Genomic DNA, 24,129 nt, shown 5'->3' with positions numbered 1-24,129 from the left:
ACACACCTGTCTATAGTTGACAGTGCATGTCAGAGAAAATAACCAAGCCATGAGGTTGAAGCAGTTGCCTATAGAGCTCCGAGCTCCTTCTGCAGCATTGAAGGTTCCCAAGAACACAGTGGCCTTCATCATTCTTAAATGGAAGAAGTTTGGAACCAACAAGACTCTTCCTAGAGATGGCCGCCCGGCCAAACTGAGCAATCAGGGAATAAGGACCTTGGTCAGGGAGGTGACCAAGAACCCAGTGGTCACTCTGACAGAGCTCTAGAGTTCCTCTGTGGAGATGGGAGAACCTTCCAGAAGGACAACCATCTCTGCAGCACTCCACCAATCAGGCCTTTATGGTAGTGGCCAGACGGAAGCCACTCCTCAGTAAAAGGCACATGACAACCCACTTGGAGTTTGCCACAACACACCTAAATACTCTCAGACCCTGAGAAACTAGATCTCTGGTCTGATGAAACCAAGATTGAACTCTTTGGCCTGCATGCCAAGCATCACGTCTGTAGGATTCCTGGCACCATCCCTACGGTGAAGCATGGTGGTGGCAGGATCATGCTGTGGGGATGTTTTTCAGCGGAAGGGACTGGGAGACTAGTCAGGATCGAGGGAAAGATGAATGGAGCAAAGTGTAGAGAGATCCTTGATGAAAACCTGCTCATAGGACCTCAGACTGGGGTAAAGGTTCACCTTCCAACAGGACAATGACCCTAAGCACACAGTTAATACAACGCAGGAGTGGCTTGAGTAAAGGGTCTGAAAACCTATGTAAATGTGATTTTCGATTTTTTTGTTATTTTGAATAAATTAGCAAACATTTCTATACTGTTTTTGCTTTGTCATTATGGGTTATTGTGAGGGGGAAAAACTATTTGATACATTTTAGAATAAAGCTGTAATGTAACAAAATGTGGAAAAAGTCAAAGTGTCTGAATACTTTCTGAATGCACTGCACTTGAGTTCAGGGGTAAGTAAACTTTTAAAAACAATTGCTGATCTTAACCAGATCACAAATCCCAGTTTTGATGAAACAACTACACCCTAGGTCAAAAATAAGTAACAACTAAAAAAGTGAACATTATTTTTAAAAGGTCAAAACAACAACCTTCTTTGATGTATCCGACTCACCATGTCTCACATCACATGGTTCCTGCCAGATTGAGCCCTTTGCCATCCTGGTGAACCAGGATGGCAAAGGTCAACGGTCCAGGTGAACCAGGTCGACGGTCCAGGACACGATGTGTCAACAGTTTCATCCAGCCCAAGTAAGTAACTAAGACTGAGCATGTCCCCTGGGTCTGAGAAATACACTTTTATTGGTACTGCAAAAATGATCAGTGTCTGCTTGTGTTTAGCTGGTTTTACAATCTGATGTGTGTGTGCATGGTGTACAGTATGTATGTTTCATTCGTATCAATGCAAATTTTCTCCCCATGCAAACAGTCACATTTTCAGAAATTAGAGGTGGGCATTTCTTTCCTCGTTGTCTGAAATGGTCGGCAAAAGTGAGTGAGGGGGGTGTAGAAGGGTATTCAGGGTTTGGGAGGGGGCAGGAACTTGGACTTGGGCCCAGCTCAGAGGACAGTGGTAAATTACCATGGAAGGCGTGAACCCCGAGTGTGCAGTGCTCCACTGTGTTTTCACAGGCACCGCTGCCACTGAGTGGGGGGCTCCATCCAAAACTCTCATAAATGTCTTTGCCCCTCAACAAAGGAGCCAATATCCGTTTATGTGTGCATGTGTGTGATCGTGTTGTGTTTGTATGGAAGAGGAGAAACGTGCAGAGTTTGCTCAGAGACAGGTTCCATGCTCTGTCAATGTTGGCCAAATGCAAGTATTCCATTTTGCAGACTCAATACACACGATTGTCCACAGGTCATTTGTACACCCGTCTGCGCAGTACTACTCTGGGGTTCAACACTTCACATTGTACATTTAAAGGCCGTTGAGCAGTTGTATTTATGATAATGTTATCAGAAGACCTAATGATCATTTAGAAATATTTGTTAGGTTTTGACTTGCATGAATGGTCCAGGAGAGCAGTTTCCTTTTTCATCGTCCTCTTTTGAAAGGTTCAGAAGTTTACAATTTCAATGCAGTTATAGTTTGTTGTTTTTTCAACTACAGTATAAGGGTTGTGCTTGAACCCCCTAAGGTTGATGTCCACGCCCCTGGGGAATCTAATTAGCATAACACAAAAATCCCCATACAAATATGTCAGTCTAAGCTAGAGATATGGTATCTGTGTTTTTGCATTGGATGCCTCGCAATCCATCGCATTCGCCTATGTCGCACCATTTCTCTCTAAACAGGAAACAGTGTAGAGAATTGATCAGACTTGGCGAAGGGGGAATGGGGGAGGGTCTTATATGCTTTCTTTTGGGTTGAGGAACAGTGGCCTAGGACTTTATCACCCCTAGTGGAGAAGGAGATGTGTTGATACATTTTGCATCACGTGTCTTAGTGATGTGGAATTAAAATTGCCAGCAACAATAAAAGCAGCCTCTAGGTGCATGGTTTCCAGCTTGTTTTTAGTCTCATACAGTTCATTAAGTGCCAGCTTGTTGTTGCCCTGAGGTGGAATGTATACAGCAGTCACGATAACAAAGGAAAACTCTATGGGGAGGTAGAAGGGTCGGCATTTGACCATCAGGTATTCCAAGACGGGTGAACAATAGGTCGAAAGTCTGCATCAAGGGGTTGAACCAGTTCAGGGAACAGAACCGAAAACCAGAAAATAACGAAATTATTTGAGGAATAGAACCCGAACCAGAAATGAAAATGATCTATACTGTTCCGGAACAGAACCGTAATTTTAAAAGCATGGGAACCGGTTAATAACTTTCTTTTTACATTCCGGGCATTTTATTCAGTCCCCCAAAAAACGCAACAAAGCGCCTATGCAAAGCCCTCTGTCACTGAAACATATTCCAGAGTCTTCCTGCCAGCTGAAAATCTTTGCCAGATGGTATGGTATGCAGGCTACCTGCCCTTCCCCTCTGAAGCATAGGTTGCTGTAGGCTACTGACAGAGTTACAAGCATGATTCAGAAATTTGGGAGAGATGTTTAAATTAATGGATTCACTTTTTCAATGCTAGGTAAGGATACTATAGTTATCACGTTTCACATTGGATTGATTAACTACAAAAATACGTGTTTTTAATTCTAGTGCTGCTCTGCACACACAAGTTGTTAGCTAGCTAATGTTTTCTCTGGTCCAACGTTAAACCAACTCGGGAGTTTAAAGACATTATCAATTCCTTCATATAATTCTGTGAGCCTAATTCAGATAATGCATGTCATAACAAGATGCCCAGCGCTTCCACTATCCTCTCTCGCACTCTCCTCACCCGCAAAATTTCAGTTGCATCTCACACCCAACACTGACTGGCAGCACAGTGTGTGTGTTTGTCTTTCATTATGATTAAACTACCTGCCCCCCAGGACACCTTCAGCACCCTATGTTACAGGAATGCCAAAAAGATCAAGGACAACAACCACCCGAGCCACGGCCTGGTTACCCCGCTACCATCCAGAAGGCGAGGTCAGTACAGGTGCATCAAAGCTGGGACCGAGAGACAGAAGCTATTTTTCAATCTCAAGGTCAACAGACTGTTAAACAGCCATCACTAACACAGAGAGGCTGCTGCCTACATACAGACTTTAAATCATTGGCCACATTAACAAATGGATCACTAGTCACTTTATTAATGTCACTTTAATAATGTTTACATATCTTGCATTACTCATCCCATATGTAAACTTAGCAAAAAAAGAAACATCCCTTTTTTCAGGACCCTGTCTTTCAAAGATAATTCGTAAAATCCAAATAACTTCTCAATCTTCATTGTAAAGGGTTTAAACACTGTTTCCCATGCTTGTTCAATGAACCATAAACAATTAATGAACATGCACCTGTGAAACGGTCGTTAAGATGCTTACAGACGGTAGGCAGCTAAGGTCACATTTATGAAAACTTAGCACACTAAAGAGGCCTTTCCACTGACTCTGAAAAACATCAAATGAAAGATGCCCAGGGTCCCTGCTCATTTGCGTGAACGTACCTTAGGCATGCTGCAAGGAGGCATGAGGACTGCAGATGTGGCCAGGGCAATAAATTGCAATGTCTGTACTGTGAGACGCCTAAGACCGAGCTACAGGATGGACAGCTGATCGTCCTTGCAGTGGCAGACCACGTGTAACACCTGCACAGGATCGGTACATCCGAACATCACACCTGCGGGACAGGTACAGGATGGGAACAACAACTGCCCGAGTTACACCAGGAACGCACAATCCCTCCATCAGTGCTCAGACTGTCTGCAATAGGCTGAGAGAGGCTGGACTGAGGGCTTGTAGGCCTGTTGTAAGGCAGGTCCTCACCAGACATCACCGGCAACAATGTCGCCTATGGGCACAAACCCACCGTCGCTGGACCAGACAGGACTGGCAAAAATTGCTCTTCACTGACGAGTCGCGGTTTTGTCTCACCAGGGGTGATGGTCGGAATCGCGTTTACCATCGAAGGAATGAGTCTTAACACCGAGGCCTGTACTCTGGAGCGGGATCGATTTGGAGGTGGAGGGTCCATCATGGTCTGGGGCGGTGTGTCACAACATCATCGAACTGAGCTTGTTGTCATTGAAGGCAATCTCAACGCTATGCGTTACAGGGAAGACATCCTCCTCCCTCATGTGGTACCCTTCATGCAGGCTCAGCCTGACATGACCCTCCAGCATGACCATGCCACCAGCCATACTGCTTGTTCTGTGCGTGATTTCCTGCAAGACAGGAATGTCAGTGTTCTGCCATGGCCAGCGAAGAGCACGAATCTCAATCCCATTGAGCACGTCTGGGACCTGTTGGATCAGAGGGTGAGGGCTAGGGCCATTCCCCCCAGAAATGTCCGGGAACTTGCAGGTGCCTTGGTGGAAGAGTTGGGTAACATCTCACAGCAAGAATGGGCAAATCTGGTGCAGTCCATGAGATGTAGTGCAGTACTTAAAACAGCTATTGGCCACACCAGATACTGTTACTTTTGATTTTGACCCCCCCTTTGTTCAGGGACATATTATTACATTTGTTAGTCACATGACTGTGGAACTTGTTCAGTTTATGTCTGTTGGTGAATCTTATGTTTATACAAATATTTACACATGTTAAGTTTGCTGAAAATAAACGCAGTTGACAGTGAGAGGATGTTTCCTTTTTTTCTGAGTTTATATACTGTATTTTATACCATCTATTGTATCTTGCCTGTGCCGCTCGGTCATTGCTAATCCATACATTTACATATTCTTATTCCATGCCTTTACTTAGATGTGTGTATTAGGTAGTTGTTGTGGAATTGTTGATATTTCTGCACTGTCAGACCTAGAAACACAAGCATTTCGTTACTTGCAATAACATCTGCTAACCATGTGTATGTGACCAATAAAATTTGATTAAACCGTGCTGTTAAGGCAAAATACCATTTGCAGAAAGGTGACAGAGCTAGTGTTTTTCAGACTGAGACATCCCACAAAATTGTCTGTAGTGTACGAACGGTTTGGCCTTCAAACGATTCCCCTCTATGGAAAGATGAGACTCTCACGAACACGATCCGTTTTGCCCACATGCCTCACAAGACTCGCCTGTAGGTCCCCGGTATCAGTTGCAAAAATTTATGGAATTATATATGGAGACTGTTTAGTGCCGAAAATAAGGGGTTAAATACAGTATTACAAAGAAAAATAAACATTTGTATCTCTCAAATAGGACAGACACTTCAGAACAACCTACCTTTTGATAGTTTTTTGGGGGGCTGTTATTCAATGCGTTTGTATAGGCAAATAGCAGTAAGGCCAAATACGATATTTTATCAAATCAAAATATAATACCTCAAGGGGTCAAAAATCAAATAGCAAAATGATCCTTGGTATGACCTTCTTAAAACAATTCCATATTGTTTAGTATTTTAATGCAGAGAAACCATGACGAAACCCTGAAGCTCATTGTTGTGCCATTTATCTGCTGCCATCACCGGATGTTTCAGCATGATAATGCACTGCCCCATGTTGCAAGGATCTGTACACAATTCCTTGACGCTGAAAATGTCCCAGTTCTTCCATGGCCTGCATACTCACCAGACAAGTTAGCCATTGAGCATGTTTGGGATGCTCTGGATCGACGTGTATGACAGCATGTTCAGCCATTGAAATGGAGTGGGACAACATTCCACAGGCCACAATCAACAGCCTGATCAACTCTATGCGAAGGAGATGTCGCGCTGCATGAGGCAAATGGTGGTCACACCAGATACTGAGTTGTTTTCTGATCCATTCCCCTACTTTTCTTTTTTTAAGGTATCTGACCAACAGATGCATATCTGTATTCCCAGTCATATGAAATCCATAGATTAGGGCCTAATTAATTTATTTACAGATTACCTTGTATGAACTGTAACTCAGTAAAATCTTTGAAATTGTTGCATGTTGTGTTTATATTTTTGTTCAGTATACATATTTTTTTTAATCCTTTGTTTACACTGTGGTTACATTTTCTGCCAGAACAAATGTACAAAAAGAACACGCACATGAAAAGAACACAGCCCTTGAATGTACATTTTTCCTTCCAAACTGGAACTCAAGTGCTCAACATTGTCAGTCGCCTCTACACAAAAAAAAAAACAGAGTATGTAGTTCAAATTGTATTATTTTACAAGTTACTTCTGTTGTTCTAGCTAGGGTGTGAGCAGGTAGTGGTCATTTACCAAGGAAAACTACTAGGCCTAGATTCAATCAGATAAAGCGTTAATTAACCGCTGACACCTGCATAGCTGATGTTTTGGAGGTGTCCAAGGTGTAACTGCATTGGAGCTGTCAAATGGGTGAGCAGCTGCTCTTGATCATTGTCAGGAAGCCACTCCCATCCCACCCATGTTAGAAGTTCAGAACAAGAAAGTGTAGGCTACATAGAAATAATGACGTTCAAATTGAAAATCATTCAACAAAGTTAGGATTTCTATCAGCCTAATCAAGCTGTAGATTACATCTCACATTCTAGTGTCTGAACTTGTAAACAAGGCTGCATGGGATTTATCTTAATTAGACTCAGCAGCCAATGGCAATTCCCCCACTTTAGGTAATGCCAAGAGCAGCTTGTGGATTTGACAGCTCTTTTAAAGTGTCACCTCCGACACCGCCAAAACAACCGCTCTGCGGATGTTGGCTAAAGCGGGTCTGATTGAATAGAGAACCTAGTTTTTCACAGCAAATAAAAAATATATTGTAGCTACTTGTGTCCTGACCTTGTCCACATTCTGATTGTGCCCACATTCAACACACAAGGTTGCCAGTTCGATTCCCAATGCGTTTTTTTTGTTTTCCAACCTACCCAACATACTCTTCTAATCTACTGACTTGTGGTGTTCCTGCCTGACTACATTGCAAACACCTTCCAGATATCACAACACTTGGATACGTGTTTAATATATCAGCTAACCACATATCTTATGATACAGCAATCTGGTGCCCAACTGCATAGTCGATGAGGTGGCGCACAACCATTGGTTGATGCAATACATGTAGTCAAGCAGGAACACCACAATTCTAAATGACTGACTGAACAGCTTCCTGAACAGAGTGGTGCCCTCCCCCTTGCTAGTGCAATGGACTAGGCACTGGGATAGGGATCAGAAGGTCACAGGTTTTAATCTTGCCGATGCCATATCTCAAAAAATTAACCCTGGTTACACCTTATATTATTAACATTTGGTTGTCGTGATCTAATCACTATCTGTTCAAGGTTAAATCAGAACACAAGATACATGTTAGCACCAGGTACTGTATAAACAGAGCTAAAGGAATACTCTCCTTCACATATGCCATGATTGCCAGAAAGAATATTATGGGACACACTAGAGACAGTGCTGCTGTGCACTAACCAAAGAACCATACCTCAACTATGCAATTTTCTTCAAATAGAGTGATGGTCAACAATATTATAAACTCAACGACCTGTACATGAAGGCCTATGCATCTATTCAATATGCAGCAATGTACAATATTCAAGGAAATGTAACTCAGAATCTATATATCAGTAGATTACACATATATAAAATCCATTGCGTCTTCAAAATATTTTTTTCTATCGTTTTAATGCCATGCGGAATCGGCTAATGAAAGTTACATTAGGAAAACAGTCATTTTAATAAACATTTCTGAATGTCAAGTGTCCCCAATGGGTAAGGCAGAAACCATCCAAGTACTTATCGCCCACCAGAGGAATATACAGTGCCTTCAGAAAGTATTCATACCACATTTTGTTGTGTTACAGCCTGAATTTAAAATGGATTACATTGAGATTTTGTCATTGGCCTACTACACACAATACCCCATATTGTCAGTGGAATTATGTTTTTAGACATTTTTAGAAATGTAATTAAAAATAATGCTGAAATGTCTTGACTCAATAAGTATTCAACCCATATGTTACGGCAAGCCTAAGTAAGTTCAGGAGTAAAAGTGTGCTTAACAAGTCACATAAGTTGCATGGACGCATTCTGTGTGCAATAATAGTGTTTAACATGATTTTTGAATAACTACCTCATCTCTGTACCCCACACATACAATTATCTGTGAGGACCCCAGTCGAGAAGTGAATTTCAAACACATATTCAACCACAAAGACCAGGGAGATTTTCCAGTGGCTCGCAATGAAGGGCACCTATTGGTAGATGGGTAAAAAAAGGAGAAAAAAAAGCAGATATTGAATATCCCTTTGAGCATGGTGAAGTTATTAAATACACCCAGTCACTACAAAGATACAGGCGTTCTTCCTAACTCTGTCGCTGGAGAGGAAGGTAACCGCTCAGGGATTTCACCATGAGGCCAATTGTGACTTTAAAACAGTTACATATTCATGGCTGTGATGGGAGAAAACTGAGGATGGATCAACATCATTGTAGTGACCTAATTGACAGAGTGAAAAGGAAGTCTGAAGAGGATAAAAATATTCCAAAACATGCATCCTGTTTGCAACAAGGCACGAAAGTAATACTGCAAAAAATGTGGCTAAGCAATTCACTTCTTGCCCAGAATATAAAGTGTTGTTTGGGGCAAATCCTGCTACATCATGTTATGGGTATGGTTAAGGACTGGGGAGTTTTAGAGGATAAAAAAAAAGATGGAATGGAGCTAAGCAAAAGCCTAATATAAAACCTGGTTAAGTCTGCTTCCCATAAGACAGATGAATTCACCTTTCAGCAGGGCAATAACCTAAATCACAAAGGCCAAATATACACTGGAGTTGCTTACCAAGACGACATTGAGTGGCCTAATTAGTTGAGACATAAATCGGCTTGGAAATGTCTAGCAATTATCAACAACCAACTTGACAGAGCTTGAAGAATAGTGTGCAAATACTATACAATCCAGGTGTGTAAAGCTCTTAGAGACTTACCCGAAAAGACTCACAGCTGTAATTGCTGCCAAAAGTGATTATTACATGCATTGACTCAGGGGTGTGAATACTTATGTAAATAAGGTATCTGTTTTTTAATCTTTACATTTGCAAAAAATTCTAAAAACCTGTTTTCCCTTTTTTATTACGGGGTATTGTGTGTAGATTGATGAGGATTTTTTTTTATTTAATCCATTTTAGAATAAGGCTGTAATGTAACAAAATGTGGAAAAAGTGAAGGGGCTGAACTCTTTCCAAATGCACTGTATACAGAGAGTATTCCTACCCCTTCACTTATTCCACATTTTGTGGTGGAATTCAAAATGGATACAATTGTCACCTATCTACGCACAATACCCTTAATGACAAAGTGAAAATATGTTAAGACATTTTGGTAAATTTTTTGAAAATTAAATACAGATATCTAATTTACGTAAGTATTCAGACCCTTTGCTATGAGACTCGAAATTGAGCTCAGGTGCATCCTGTTTCCATTGATGTTTCTACAACTTGGAGTCCACCTGTAATACATCTAATTGATTGGACATGATAGTCACACACCGGTGTATATAAGGTCCCACAGTGGACAGTGCATGTCAGAGCAAAAACCAAGAGATGAGGTCAAAGGAAATTGTCCGTAGACCTCCGAGACAGGATTGTGTCGAGGGGAAGGGTACCAAAAAAAATTCTGCAGCATTGAAGATCCAAGGACACAGTGGTCTCCATCATTCCTAAATGGAAGAAGTTTGGAACCACCAAGACCCTTCCTAGAGCTGGCTTCCCGGCCAAACTGAGCAATCGGGGGAGAAGGACCTTGGTCAGTGAGGTGACCAAGAACCCGATGGTCACTCTGACAGAGTTTCAGAGTTCCTCTGTGGAGATGGGAAAACCTTCCAGAAGGACAACCATTTTTGCAGCACTCCACCAATCTGGCCTTTATGGTAGAGTGGCCACAAAGAAGCCACTTTTCAGTAAAAGGCACGACAGCCCGCTTGGAGTTCGCCAAAAGGCACCTCAGACCATGAAAAACAAGATTCCCTGGTCTGATGAAACCAAGATTGAACACTTTGGCCTGGATACCAACAGGTGTCACATCTGGAGGAAACCTAGCACCATCCCTACGGTGAAGCATGGTGGTGGCAGCATCATGCTGTGGGCATGTTTTTCAGTGGTAGGGATTGGGAGACTAGTCAGGATCAAGGAAAAAATGACTGGAGCAAAGTAGAGAGAACCTTGATGAAAACCTGCTCCAGAGCGCTCAAACTCAGACTGGAGCGAAGGTTCACCTTCCCAGAGGACAACGACCCTAAGCACACACCCAAGACAACGCACAAGTGGCTTTGGGACAAGTCTCTGAATGTCCTTGAGTGGCCCAGCCAGAGCCCGGACTTGAACCCGTTCGAACATCTTTGGAGAAACCTGAAAATAGCTATGGTAGCAACGCTCCCCATCCAACCTGACAGAGCTTGAGAGGATCTGCAGAGAACAATGGCAGAAACTCTCCAAATACAGGTGTACCAAGCTTGTAGCGTCATACCCAAGAAGACTCAAGGTTGTAATCGCTGCCAAAGGTGCTGAGTGAAGGGCCTGAATACTTACGTAAATGTGATATTTCCGTTCTCTTTATACATTTGCAAACATGTCTAAAAACCTGTTTTTGCTCTGTCATTATGGGGTATTGTGTGTAGATTGAAAAAAAATCTATTCTAGAATAAGGCTGTAATGTAACCAAATGTGAAAAGTCAAGAGGTCTGAATATTTTCCGTATGCATGTACACACGTGTGTGTGTGTGTGTGTGTAGATAAACTCAGCAAAAAAAGAAACGTTCCTTTTCCAGGACCCTGTCTTTCAAAGATAATTCGTAAAAATTCTAATAACTTCACAGATCTTCATTGTAAAGGGTTTAAACACTGTTTCGCATGCTTGTTCAATGAACCATAAACAATTAATGAACAAGCACCTGCGGAATGGTCATTAAGACACTAACAGCTTACAGACGGTGGGGTATTAAGGTCACAGTTATGAAAACTTAGGACACTAAAGAGACCTTTCTACTGACTCTGAAAAACACCAAAAGAAAGATGCCCAGGGTCCCTGCTCATCCGCGTGAACGTGCCTTAGGCATGCTGCAAGGAGGCATGAAGATGTGGCCAGGGCAATAAATTGCAAAGACCGTACTGTGAGATGCCTAAGAGAGCGCTACAGGGAGACAGCTGATCGTCCTCACAGTGGCAGACCACGTGTAACAACACCTGCACAGGATCGGTACATCCGAACATCACACCTGCGGGACAGGTACAGGATGGCAACAACAACTGCCCGAGTTATACCAGGAATGCAGTGCTCAGACTGTCCACAATAGGCTGAGAGAGGCTGGACTGAGGGCTTGTAGGCCTGTTGTAAGGCAGGTCCTCACCAGACATCACCGGCAACAATGCTTATGGGCACAAACCCACCGTCGCTGGACCAGACAGGACTGGCAAAAAGTGCTCTTCACTGACGAGTCGCGGTTTTGTCTCACCAGGGGTGATGGTCGGATTCGCGTTTACCGTTGAAGGAATGAGTGTTAACACCGAGGCCTGTACTCTGGAGCGGGATCGATTTGGAGGTGGAGGGTCCGTCATGGTCTGGCGCGGTGTGTCACATCATCGGACTGAGCTTCTTGTCATTGCAGGCAATCTCAACGCTGTGCATTACAGGGAAGACATCCTCCTCCCTCATGTGGTACCCTTCCTGCAGGCTCATCCTGACACCAGCCATACTGTTCGTTCTGTGCGTGATTTCCTGCAAGACAAGAATGTCAGTGTTCTGCCATGGCCAGCGAAGAACCCGGATCTTAATCCCATTGAGCACGTCTGGGACCTGTTGGATCGGAGGGTTAGGGCCATTCCCCCCAGAAATGACCGGGAACTTGCAGGTGCCTTGGTGGAAGAGTGGGGTAACATCTCACAGCAAGAACTGGCAAATATGGTGCAGTCCACGAGGAGGAGATGCAGTGCAGTACTTAATGCAGCTGGTGGCCACACCAGATACTGACTGTTACTTTTGATTTTGACCCCCCCCCTTTGTTCAGGGACACATTATTCCATTTCTGTTAGTCACATGTCTGTGGAACTTGTTCAGTTTGTCTCAGGTTGTTGAATCTTATGTTCATACAAATATTTACACATGTTAAGTTTGCTGAAAATAAATGCAGTTGACAGTGAGAGAACATTTCTTTTTTCGCTGAGATATATATATACACACACACACGTATGTATGCATACATATACACACACACACTACCGTTCAAAAGTTTGGGGTCACTTAGAAATGTCCTTGTTTTTGAAAGAAAAGCTAATTTTTTTGTCCATTCATTATAACATCAAATTGATAAATATACTGTAGACATTGTTAATGTTGTAAATGACTATTGTAGCTGGAAACGGCACATTCTTTTATGGAATACCTACATGGGCGTACAGAGGCCCATTGTCAGCAACCATCACTCCTGTATTCTAATGGTACGTTGTGTTAGCTAATCCAAGTTTATCATTTTAAAAGCGTAATTGATCATTAGAAAACCCTTTTGCAATTATGTTAGCACAGCTGAAAACTGTTGTCCTGATTAAAGTAGCAAAAAAACTGGCCTTCTTTAGGCTAGTTGAGTATCTGGAGCATCAGCATTTGTGGCTTCGATTACAGGCAAAAATAATCCAGAAACCTTCTCCTGAAACTCGTCAGTCTATTCTTGTTCTGAGAAATTAAGGCTATTCCATGAGAGAATTTGCCAAGAAACTGAAGATCTTGTACAATGCTGTGTACTACTCCCTTCACAGAACAGCACAAACTGGCTCTAACAAGAATAGAAAGAGGAGTGGGAGGCCCCGGTGCACAACTGAGCAAGAGAACAAGTACATTAGATTGTCTAGTTTGAGAAACAGATGCCTCGCAAGTCCTCAACTGGCAGCTTCATTAAATAGTAGCCGCAAAACACCAGTCTCAACGTGATAAAGCTAACACAACGTGCCATTGGAACACAGGAGTGATGGTTGCTGATAATGGGCCTATGTACACCTATGTAGATATTCCATTAAAACTCAGCCGTTTCCAGCTACAAGAGTCATCTACAACATTAACAATGTCTACACTGTATTTCTGATCAATTTGATGTTATTTTAATGGACAAGAATGTGCTTTTCCTTCAAAAACAAGGACAAAACAAAACCTTTGAACTGTAGTGTATGTATACACATACATACACAAGGCCACTACCAGTCAAACGTTTGGACACACCTACTCATTCAAGGGTTTTTCCATATTTTTCCTATTTTCTACATTGTAGAACAATAGTGAAGACCTCAAAACTATGAAATAACACATATGGAATCATGTCGTAATCACCCGACCTCAACCCAACTGAGATGGTTTGGGATGAGTTGGACCGCAGAGTGAAGGAAAAGCAGCCAACAAGTGCTTAGCATATGTGGGAACTCCTTCAAGACTGTTGGAAAAGCATTCCAGGTGAAGCTGGTTGAGAGAATTCCAAGAGTTTGCAAAGCCTTAGTCAAAGCAAAGGTTGGCTATTTTGAAGAATCTCAAATATATTTGGATTTGTTGAACACTTTTGGTTACTACATGATTCCATGTGTTATTTCATAGTTATGATGTCTTCACTATTATTAAACAATCTAGAAAACAGTACAAATGAAGTAAAACCCTTGAATGAGTAGGTGTGTCCAAACGTTTGACTGGTACTGTATATACACACGCACGCACGCATGCGTTCTTTTACAACTTATTCTGTGAGCACTCATCCTAATAAATAGTCACACGTTCAACATATAAAGAACAAAATCAACATATTTATATATCTAAGGAATGATTTCCTATCCAAATTCAATTTGGCCAAACCCCACCCCGCCATCCATGCTTTTAGTGATTCACATCTATACAGCAATTTGATTAAGAGCCATCTTTCATTCTATCAAATTTGAGAGGCATGAGCAGAGAAATGGTTCATTAAAAAAATTCTAACTAAACATTAAAGTAGTAACAATGCTGTGGTCGGGAGGATGTGCTCGACCCAACCCTGTCCTTTCCTGTGTCGTATCAAGTCAGGCTTAAAAATCAGCTTTTTTGTTGTATCAAGTCAGCTTTAGAGAACAGAACAGCCTATGGAGAATGGGTGAGGCCCCTTCAGTCTCTGACAGAGGAAGACAGACAGCAAGTGAGGGAGGGGACCTCTGCCCTGGACACAGCCTACTGTAGGTGCAGTGCCTTCAGAAAGTATTCACACCACTTTTTCTTTGTTAGAGCCTGAATTTAAAATGGATTACATTTAGATTTTTTTGGTCAATGAAATACATACACACAATACTCCATAATGTCAAAGTAGAATTATGTTTTCCTAAATTCTTACAAATGAAATAAAAATGAAAAGCTGAAATGTCTTGAGTCAATAAGTATTCAACCCCTTTGTTATGGCAAGCCTTAACCAGTTCAGAAGAAAAAAATGTGCTTAACAAGGCACTAAAGTATAACTGCAAAAAAATGTGGCAAAGCAAGTAACTGTTTGACTGGGGCAAATCCAATACAACACATTACTGAGTAACACTCCATATTTTCAAGCAGATTGGTGGCTGCATCATGTTATGGGTATTTTTGTAATCGTTAAGGACTGGGGAGTTGTTCATGATAAAAAGAAACAGAATGGAGCTAAGCACAGGCAAAATCCAAGAGAAAAACCTGGTTCAGTCTGCTTTCCACAATAACCTAAAACACAAGTCCAAATCTACACTGGAGTTGCTTACCAAGAAGACAGTGAATGTTCCCGAGTGGCAGAGTTACAGTTTTGACTTAAAGCTGCTTGAAAATCGATGGCAAGACTTGAAAATTGTTGTCTAGTAATGGTCAACAACCAATTTGACAGAGCTTGAACAATTTTAAAAAGGATAATGGGAAAATGTTGTACAATCCAGGTGTGCAAAGCTCTTAGAGACAGCTGTAATTGCTGCCAAAGGTGATTATAACATGTATTGACTCAGGGGTGTGAATACTTATGTAAATTAGATATTTCTGTCTTTTCAATAAATTAGCAAAAATGTTAAGAACCTTTTTCACTTTGTCATTATGGGGTTTTGTGTGTAGCTGGTTGAAAAATAAATTATATTCAATCCATTTTGAATTCAGGCTGTAACAACAAAATGTTGAATAAGTAAAAGGGTATGAATACTTTGAGGGCACTGTATAGGGTGGTCTGATCTGTGTCGTAGTGGCTCTAGTCTGAGTCTGAGCTGCAGCTGTCAGCCGTGGGCTGTCTAAGAGCCTCCTCTAGGGGTGCCAGTGTGCCGTCCCTCCTCACCCCCATCGGTCTGATCAGCTGCTGCCTGTGGAGCACAAAAACAGACACAAACAACATCACAACTGGGTCGTATTCACTAGGCACCAAACGGAAGAAAACAAACTGAAACAGGCCGGGACTACCTGAACTTGTCCAATAAGAAACACTTGTTTTAATTTTCCATTTCAAAATGAATTCAACCCTGGTCTGGAGAACCGTGTTTGACGGTGATTAGAAACCACGATTGGGTTCAACTTAAATTGAAGGCAGTAATTCAGGAAGTAAACAAAAATTACAATTCAATAATTGAAAAAAGGTCATTTATTTTCAATGACTTCTCAATAAACTGAAAGGTAGAAGCTATTTCAAAACATTTTACATTTCTAAATTCAAATCACTTCCTGAATTGACTATATTCTATTCAAATTGAGCACAACCCCTGTTAGAAACAAGAATATTACTTTGTGGTATTCACAACACACAGTTTGTACATCACAGCAGGAGAATACAAATAGTCACCAACAAAGACTAGGGGGAGTGCAGAGGAAAACAAACATGTTACAACCCAGAAGAGGTCTCACAGTCACTCAAGGTTGAGAAGAGGATGCACCCCAGAAGGATGCCTGTCAAGCAGTAGAAATGCGCATTTGCCGATGTACTGTTAGCTGATAATGTTTACTTTGCAAGCTATCGTTAGAAATTTAGTAGTTGGCTAAACATAGTGGTAAGTAGACCTTATATAATTTTTTCTCCAAACAGCATAGGCCTACCTAGCGAAGTTAGCTAACATTATCCCATTTTCAATGTTTTTAAGAGTGTTTAATCACAAATTGTCTATCTACCTAATAACCGATCATGTCAATATGGCTAGTTAACATGCTAACTTTCAGAGGATAAACTAGATGGCCATTTTAGCTTGCCATCTATAGTGGTGATGACAGTAGTCTGACTGACAAACACCAGGATGAGGACTTGCAGGTGTCAAGGTCTTTCCAAAAGGTCTGATCTCTGATGAAACAAGCTAAATGGCACGTTTGCTTAGCTAGCTAGCTCCATGCCAAATGGATAGGCTACCCTCACGTATCTGAAAATAATTGATCAATTGATGTTTACTGATCATGAAAAGCATTCAGTTACTTGCTGTATAACTGATGATAGAGCTAAATGTGGAATAATCGAAAATGTATAGTTCTGACTATGCTCTTCAAGAGGTGTTGATATTAAAACAAAATTATTATAACATTTATTTAACAATCTCTGAAAACGGCATGCAGTGGTCAATGGTTTTAGCAGAGCTGGGGGTCTCCTTGCCCCACAGCAGCCAAATCGAACACTCTACACTGTATTGTAACGTTTTGTTGATAACCTGTAATTGAACCGAATAAGAAGCATTTAGAACATTGGTCATTTAGCAGATGCTTAGTCCCAGTGTATGGATTTAGAAATCTTCTCCTTCAACATTTGACACAATAGTGTACAATGCCCACGTTTCATTTGGTAGACCAATCTGTTGCTGCCACAATCCACCTGCGCTGTTTTGAACCTCAAAACCCTTTATGTCACGCATTCTACACCTTCTAAAGAGGCCCGTTGTTGAGTGGTGGTGGCACGTCTTTTCTTACATCTGGCGCTCAAGAACCCTGGATGACGACCCGTCCCCCCTTCATTCACTCAAAACACATGTGAACACACACACAGACTCTTATTGTTGGTCATCTCCCCTTCCACGCTCTCCTCTCCTCTGTGGGTCAGTTTAATTACAGGATCAGTGCTCTGTGTAATCTCCTCAAAGCCACACCAGGCCCTCTATCCTAATCCAATTATATCTGCACTGTGTGCCACCAGCTCCCTCTCAGATGTGTTATCACAGAATTAGCCAATCAAAGTCTTAAAACCATGGCTACATTTGCATTCATTTGCACAATTCAAACACAAATTAACATATAACTCCTCATTCCTGGTTCCTCCCCCCAAAAAACAGAGTAAAGCTCTGGAGGAGGACTATGATAAAGAGGACTTGGAGGTGAGCCATGTAATATGATTGTGCGGTATGAATACGGCACAAAGGAAATTTGAAGATCTTATCTCATGTCCTTTCAGTGAAAAGCACTAAATCATTTGTTTTATAAAAAAAGATACGTAAGCTGGGGCGAATTCTGACGACTACGCACAACCCTGTTTCACGGTGCCACATCCTCTATCAAATGCGTAATGAAACCATCAACAATAACCAAGACCAAAAAATATTAGAAACACTTGCTCTTTTCGTGACAGACTGACCAGGTCAATGCTATGTTAAATCACCTGTTAAATCCACTTCAATCAATGTAGATGAAGGGGAGGAGACAGGTTAAAGAAGGATTTTTAGTGAGACATTGATTGGGTACTGTGTATGGCAGGCTATGGCGGAAAGATGGCAGGTTAACGGTTATGGGGTCAGTGTTGTTGACAGATACGTTTTTGAGGTTTAGCCTCCTTCAGGAGACTTCAGTATCTCCAGACAGAGAGCCATTCAGCCATATACCTGTCCCAGTCCCAAACCAATCCCAATCACATCAACCAGAGATGGGCTTTATAAAGATATAATAACTTCTAACAGGGTGAAAAACAAGATAATGAGTCTAGAAGAAGAAGAAAAAAAAAACACCCACTGACAACACTCCTACATTGTAGTCCGTTCTACCAATTAATCCCGTGGTGCATCCTGTCCTGTTCCCCACTCTGCAGGATCTGAGGACCCAGGCAAGCAGATATGGTTTGTGTAGGGGGTCAGATTCAGAGCATGTGCTAATTGGAGGAGCAGGTAAGCTGCGAGGGGAAGCACATTCTTGCAGGGCCCTGAGCCATCTCCTGAGAGCCCATCGTGGCATGTTGGATAGGAAGGGCAGCAGCTGGTGAGTGTGGTTGCATCACAAATGGCACCCTATTCCCTATATAGTCCCAGACTGGTGAAAAGTACTGCACTATATAGGGAATAGGGTCCCATTGGGGATAAAACCTGTGTCATCACCCTCTCGCCATGTCTACTTGACACTGACCGACACAGCAGAATAGAGAGCTGGAGGGATACAGGAGGAGGAGGATCTGGCTTCAGAGGAAAGGAATCAGCCTCTTGTAGACAGGCACACGCGTCTCATTACGACTCAACCCCCTCTCTGTGGCTGAACAATGACAACGTCAGCTTTTCTTGTGTCTGTAAACATATTCACCCCTCCACCCCAAAACCAATGCCTCTTCTCTCTAATTGTGCCTATGTCTCAGTTCTACTCCCCTGTCAGTTAGCGTACAATGTTTGGCTCGTGGGCTGAATGAGGAGAAAGGTGAATAAAGGGAAGTAGACACGTTATTAAAAACCCTGACATAAAGTACCACATAAAGGAGTAGAAAGGAGCCGAGGGCTTCCGACCCCACTGTGTGGGCCAATTAGGACGCTAATTAATGGTGTTCTGGTAATGATGCAGCAGTGGCACGCCAACGGCGGCGGCTTCCATTGACTCTAGCTGAATGCAGTGGCGGCCGAGGTGGTATGGCCGGGGCCTAATTGAGCACCGGGGCTAACGGCAGGAGATTCTTCCTCAAATGAACTGGTTGGCAGGGAGCGCGCTCAGCCTCGCATCCACATCATTCTCTGAGTAGCGCTAGGTGCTGCTTGCTAAGGAAAGGCCAGTATGAATGAAGACAGCAGACGTTCAGGTTCAGGGGGACAAATAATAAGCCATAGAGAATCATTCAAACAGGATACAAAGCTATATCATTCAGAAAGGTTAATAATCTGGCATTGAGGGTTACAATGAATAGAAACACTGCTGGCAAACACAGTTGTTGTTGCATTCATACATGAGGAGGTTGTATGGTGGTTGGTTTACCTTGACAACTTGTCAAACATGTTGACCAGTTTCTGGGCCTCATACTCTTTCTGCTCCTCAGTCATGTCTTCGATGGGGTTAGGCATGGGCTCCTCCACGTGACCCGTGATGGGGTTGATGCTGAGTCAGACAGAGATAGGACAAAGAGAAGACGTAATGTATGTAACCTTTATTTAACTAGGGAAGTCAGTTCAGAACAAATTCTTATTTATAATGACAGCCTAATAATGATGGTGAAAATGACCCAATGCTTGACTGTCCTGAATGTTTGGCTAGAACACAGGTCTGTTCAATTCTGGTGTTGGAAGGCCAAAACACTTCTGTTTTTTTGTTAATACCTGGTAGATAATGGCACTCACCTGGTGTCCCAGGTCTGAATAAGTCCCTTATTAGAAGGAGAGGATGAAAGCCAGAAGTGTTTCGGCACTCCAGAACCAACATCGAACAGCCCTGGCCACTAGAGTGGCACTTAAGTGGTCTCACGTAAAAGTGATTGATTAAACACCCCTTGGTCCAATGGATTCTGTTGTAGTTAAATAAATGTTGTGGCACTCCCATGACACACCCTAAAGCCAACCCAACATTTAATCCATACATTTAGTAATTCAAAGCAAGGCATGCGTGTCTATGGTCATGTATTCAAAGCTTCTGCCTACTCACAAAGGTTTAGCCGATTTGTACTCTTCGGTGTCAGAGTCTTCGTCGTCTGAGTACAGAGTCTCTCCTCGCCCCCCTGCCAGCAGGCCTCGAGCCACCAGGAGTCCTGCTGCGTTACCATACCCAGTGTACTTCAACAGGTGGTCCACTGGAGGATTAGAGGGGGAGAAATCAGTACAAAACGATGGACAACTGTACTTTATGTAGGGATGGGGGTTTGAAATCATTTCACTATTCGAATAGTATCATACATTTTTGTTGGATATTCGAAAAACCATTTAAAGACGGTCGTAAAAAGGATAATTTTGGTATTTGATTTAGAATTTTAAGACCCCTTGAAGTATATAAAAATAGAGTTTCATACATTTTACTTGGCCTTACTGCCATTAGCCCATAGAAACCCAATGAATAACATTCATTATATGGAACAACAGAACAAAATTCCTTTGGATTTTTTTGGTTGGGACTGAAGTGTCTGTCCTACAGTGCATTCAGAAAGTATTCAGACGCCTCGACTTTTTCAAAAATGTTTCTACCTTACAGCCTTATTCTAAAACAGATTAAATATTTTTTTTTCCTATGAAAGTTTTTGCCAATTAAAACAAATATAAAACATTTAAAAATATACTGTATTTATATGTATTCAGATCCTTTGCAATGAGACTCGAAATTGAGCTCAGGTGCATCCTGTTTCCATTGATTATCCTTGATGTTTCTACAACTTGATTTGAGTCCACCTGTGGTAAATTCAATTGATTGGACATGATTTGGAAAGGCACACAACTGTTTACATAAGGTCCCACAGTTGACAGTGCATGTCAGAGCAAAACTAAGCCATGAGGTTGAAGGAATTGTCCGTAGAGCTCCAAGACAGGATTGTGTCGAGGCACAGATGTGGGGAAGAGTACAAAAACATTTATGCAGCATTGAAGGGCCCCAAGAACACAGTGGCCTCCATCATTCTTAAATGGAAGAAGTTTGGAAACACCAAGACTCTTCCTAGAGCTGGCCGCCCAGCCAAACTGAGCAATCAGTGGAGAAGGGCCTTGGTCAGGGAGGTGACCAAGAACCTGATGATCACTCTGACAGAGCTTCAGAGTTCTTCTGTGGAGATGGGAGAACCTTCCAGAAAGACAGAAATCTCTGCAGCCCGCCACCAAATCAGGCCTTTATGGTAGCGGTCAGATGGAAGCCACTTTCAGTAAAAGGCATGACAGCCCAGTTGGAGTTTGCCAAAAGGCACCTAAAGGACTCTCAGACCATGAGAAAAAAACATTCTCTGGTCTGATGAAACCAAGATTGAACTCTTTGGCCTGAATGCCAAGCGTCACGTCTGGAAGACACTTGGCACCATCCCTAAGGTGAAGCATGGTGTAGGGATGTTTTTCAGAATCAGGGAGACTAGTCAGGAACGAGAAAAGATAAACAGAGTAAAGTACAGAGAGAGATCCTTGATGAAAACCTGCTCCAGAGCACTCAGGACCTCAGACTGGGGCAAAGGTTCACCTTCCAACAGGAAAATGACCCCAAGCACACAGCCAAGACAACACAGGAGTGGCTTCAGTACAAGTCTCTGAATGTCCTTGAGTGGCCCTGCCAGAGCCCGGACTTGAATCCGATCGAACATCTCTGGAAAGACCTGAAAATAGCTGTGCAGCGACAATCCCCATCCAACCTGACAGAGCTTGAGAGGATCTGCAGAGAAGAATGGGAGAAACTCCCCAAATATAGGTGTGCCAAGCTTGTAGTGTCATACCAAGAAGACTCAAGGCTGTAATCGCTGCCAAAGGAGCTAAAGGATCTGAATACTTATGTAAATGTGATATTTTAGTTTAGATTTTTAATACATTTGCAAAAAAAAATTAAAAAACTGTTTTTGCTTTGCCATTATGGGGTATTGTGTGTAGATTGAGGGGGGGGAAAACAATATAATCCATTTTAGAATAAGGCTGTAACATAACAAAATGTGGAAAAAGTAAAAGGATCTGAATATTTTGCGAATTCACTGTATATCTGAGAGATAAGAAAAAATGTGTTATTATTATGTATTTTTTTTACATGTCTGTAACCCCTTATTTCTGGCACTAAACAGTCTCCACATTACCAGTCAAAAGTTCGATTCCCACGGGGGGCCAGCACAGGAAAGAAAAAAAAAAAAATGTATGAAATGTATGCATTCACTACTGTAAGTCGCTCTGGATAAGAGCGTCTGCTAAATGACTAAAATGTAATGTAAATGTAAAAGTTAGAACACCTACTCATTCAAGGGTTTTTCATTTATTTTTACTATTTTCTACATTGTAGAATAATGTTGAAGACATTAAAACTATGAAATAACACATGGAATAATGTAGTAACCAAAAAATATTGGATTAGATTTTAGATTCTTCAAAATAGCCACTCGTTGCCTTGACAGCTTTGCACACTCTTGACATTCTCTCAACCACCTTCACCTGGAATGCTTCTCCAACAGTTTTGAAGGAGTTCGCACATATGCTGAGCACTTGTTGGCTGCTTTTCCTTTACTCTGCAGTCCAACTCATCCCAAACCATCTCAATTTGGTTGAGGTCGGGTGATTGTGGAGGCCAGGTCACCTGATGCAGCACTCCATCCCTCTCCTTCTTGGTCAAATAGCCCTTACACAGCCTGGAGGTGTGTCAGGTCATTGTCCTGTTGAAAAACAAATGAGTGGGACTAAGCACAAACCAGATGGAATGGCGTCTTGCTGCAGAATGCTGTGGTAGCCATGCTGGTTAAGTGTGAATTTAATTCAAAATAAATCAAACAATGTCACCAGCAAAGCACCTCTACACAATCACTCCTCCATGCTTCACGGTGGGAACCATACATGCGGAGATCATCCGTTCACCTACTCTGCGTCTCACAAAGAGACAGCGGTTCGAACCAAAAATCTCAAATTTGGACTCCAGACCAAAGGACAGATTTCCACCGGTCTAATGTCCATTGCTCGCGTTTCTTAGCCCAAGCAAGTCTCTTCTTATTGGTGTCCTTTAGTAATGGTTTCTTTGCAGCAATTCGACCATGAAGGCCTGATTCACGCAGTCTCCTCTGAACAGTTGATGTTGAGATGTGTCTGTTACTTGAACTCTGTGAAGAATTTATTTGGACTGCAATTTCTGAGGCTGGACACTAATGAACTTATCCTCTGCAGCAGAGGTAACTCTGGGTCTTCCTTTCCTGTGGTGGTCCTCATGAGAGCCAATTTCATCATAGCGCTTGATGGTTTTTGCAACTGCACTTGAAGGAACATTCAAAGTTCTTGAAATGTTCTGTATTGACTGACCTTCATGTCTTACAGTAATGATGGACTGTCGTTTCTCTTGGCTTATTTGTTGTGCACGACCGGCTCAAAATCGGTCAATTTGAAATTGTGTTTTTTACATTGAATAAAAGTAGAGACTCAGAGCTACAAAGTTGAGGAACAATGGGAAAGTTATTCTGCATTGAAAGTTGATTAACTTTTAAACTCACTTTTGAGAAAATGGCTTTTCAATGTTTTGGTACTACTATTGGAGAGCCCTTCTTTGTCTACACCCATTCAGCATCGTTCACAGCCTCTTAAGCTTTAGCCCCAACAACAGCAGTCAAGCATCCAAGCTAACTTGCTAGCTACATCCAGACATCTAAGTGAGAGAGAACAGCTCACTGAACATTACTCACCCTAGCAGAGCTGGTTAGGCTGTTATGTTATCCAGAGTGTTGGTGAATGCAACTGTGCTGTCAGATTGTCCGTTCTTAAATTCAGAACGTTTCGCGTTGAGCAGGGTTGATCCGAACATTCTGACCTCACTGCAGCGGTCAAGCACCCAAGCTAACTGG

The 24,129-nt window shown here is 42.2% G+C and overlaps 1 protein-coding gene across 2 annotated transcripts in view; it reads right to left on the bottom strand.

Annotated features, from left to right (window-relative positions):
- Positions 1–8,119: 8,119 nt before the first annotated feature.
- Positions 8,120–24,129, bottom strand: part of LOC106573298 (chaperone Ric-8B) — a 31,607-nt gene continuing 15,597 nt past the window's right edge. For both annotated transcript variants that reach the window (XM_014148226.3, XM_014148227.3), the window contains exons 8-10: positions 20,292–20,436; positions 19,632–19,751; positions 8,120–15,811 (exon numbers count right to left, since the gene is read on the bottom strand). In XM_014148226.3, coding sequence (XP_014003701.1) covers positions 15,703–15,811; positions 19,632–19,751; positions 20,292–20,436 — 374 coding nt within the window. In that variant the 3' untranslated portion in view covers positions 8,120–15,702. The remainder of the gene's footprint in view (positions 15,812–19,631; positions 19,752–20,291; positions 20,437–24,129) is intronic.

Source organism: Salmo salar, chromosome 16, assembly GCF_965601325.2.
Source record: "Salmo salar chromosome 16, fSalSal1, whole genome shotgun sequence".
Lineage (NCBI taxonomy): Eukaryota > Metazoa > Chordata > Actinopteri > Salmoniformes > Salmonidae > Salmo > Salmo salar.
This window is presented reverse-complemented; position numbering and strand designations above follow the sequence as displayed.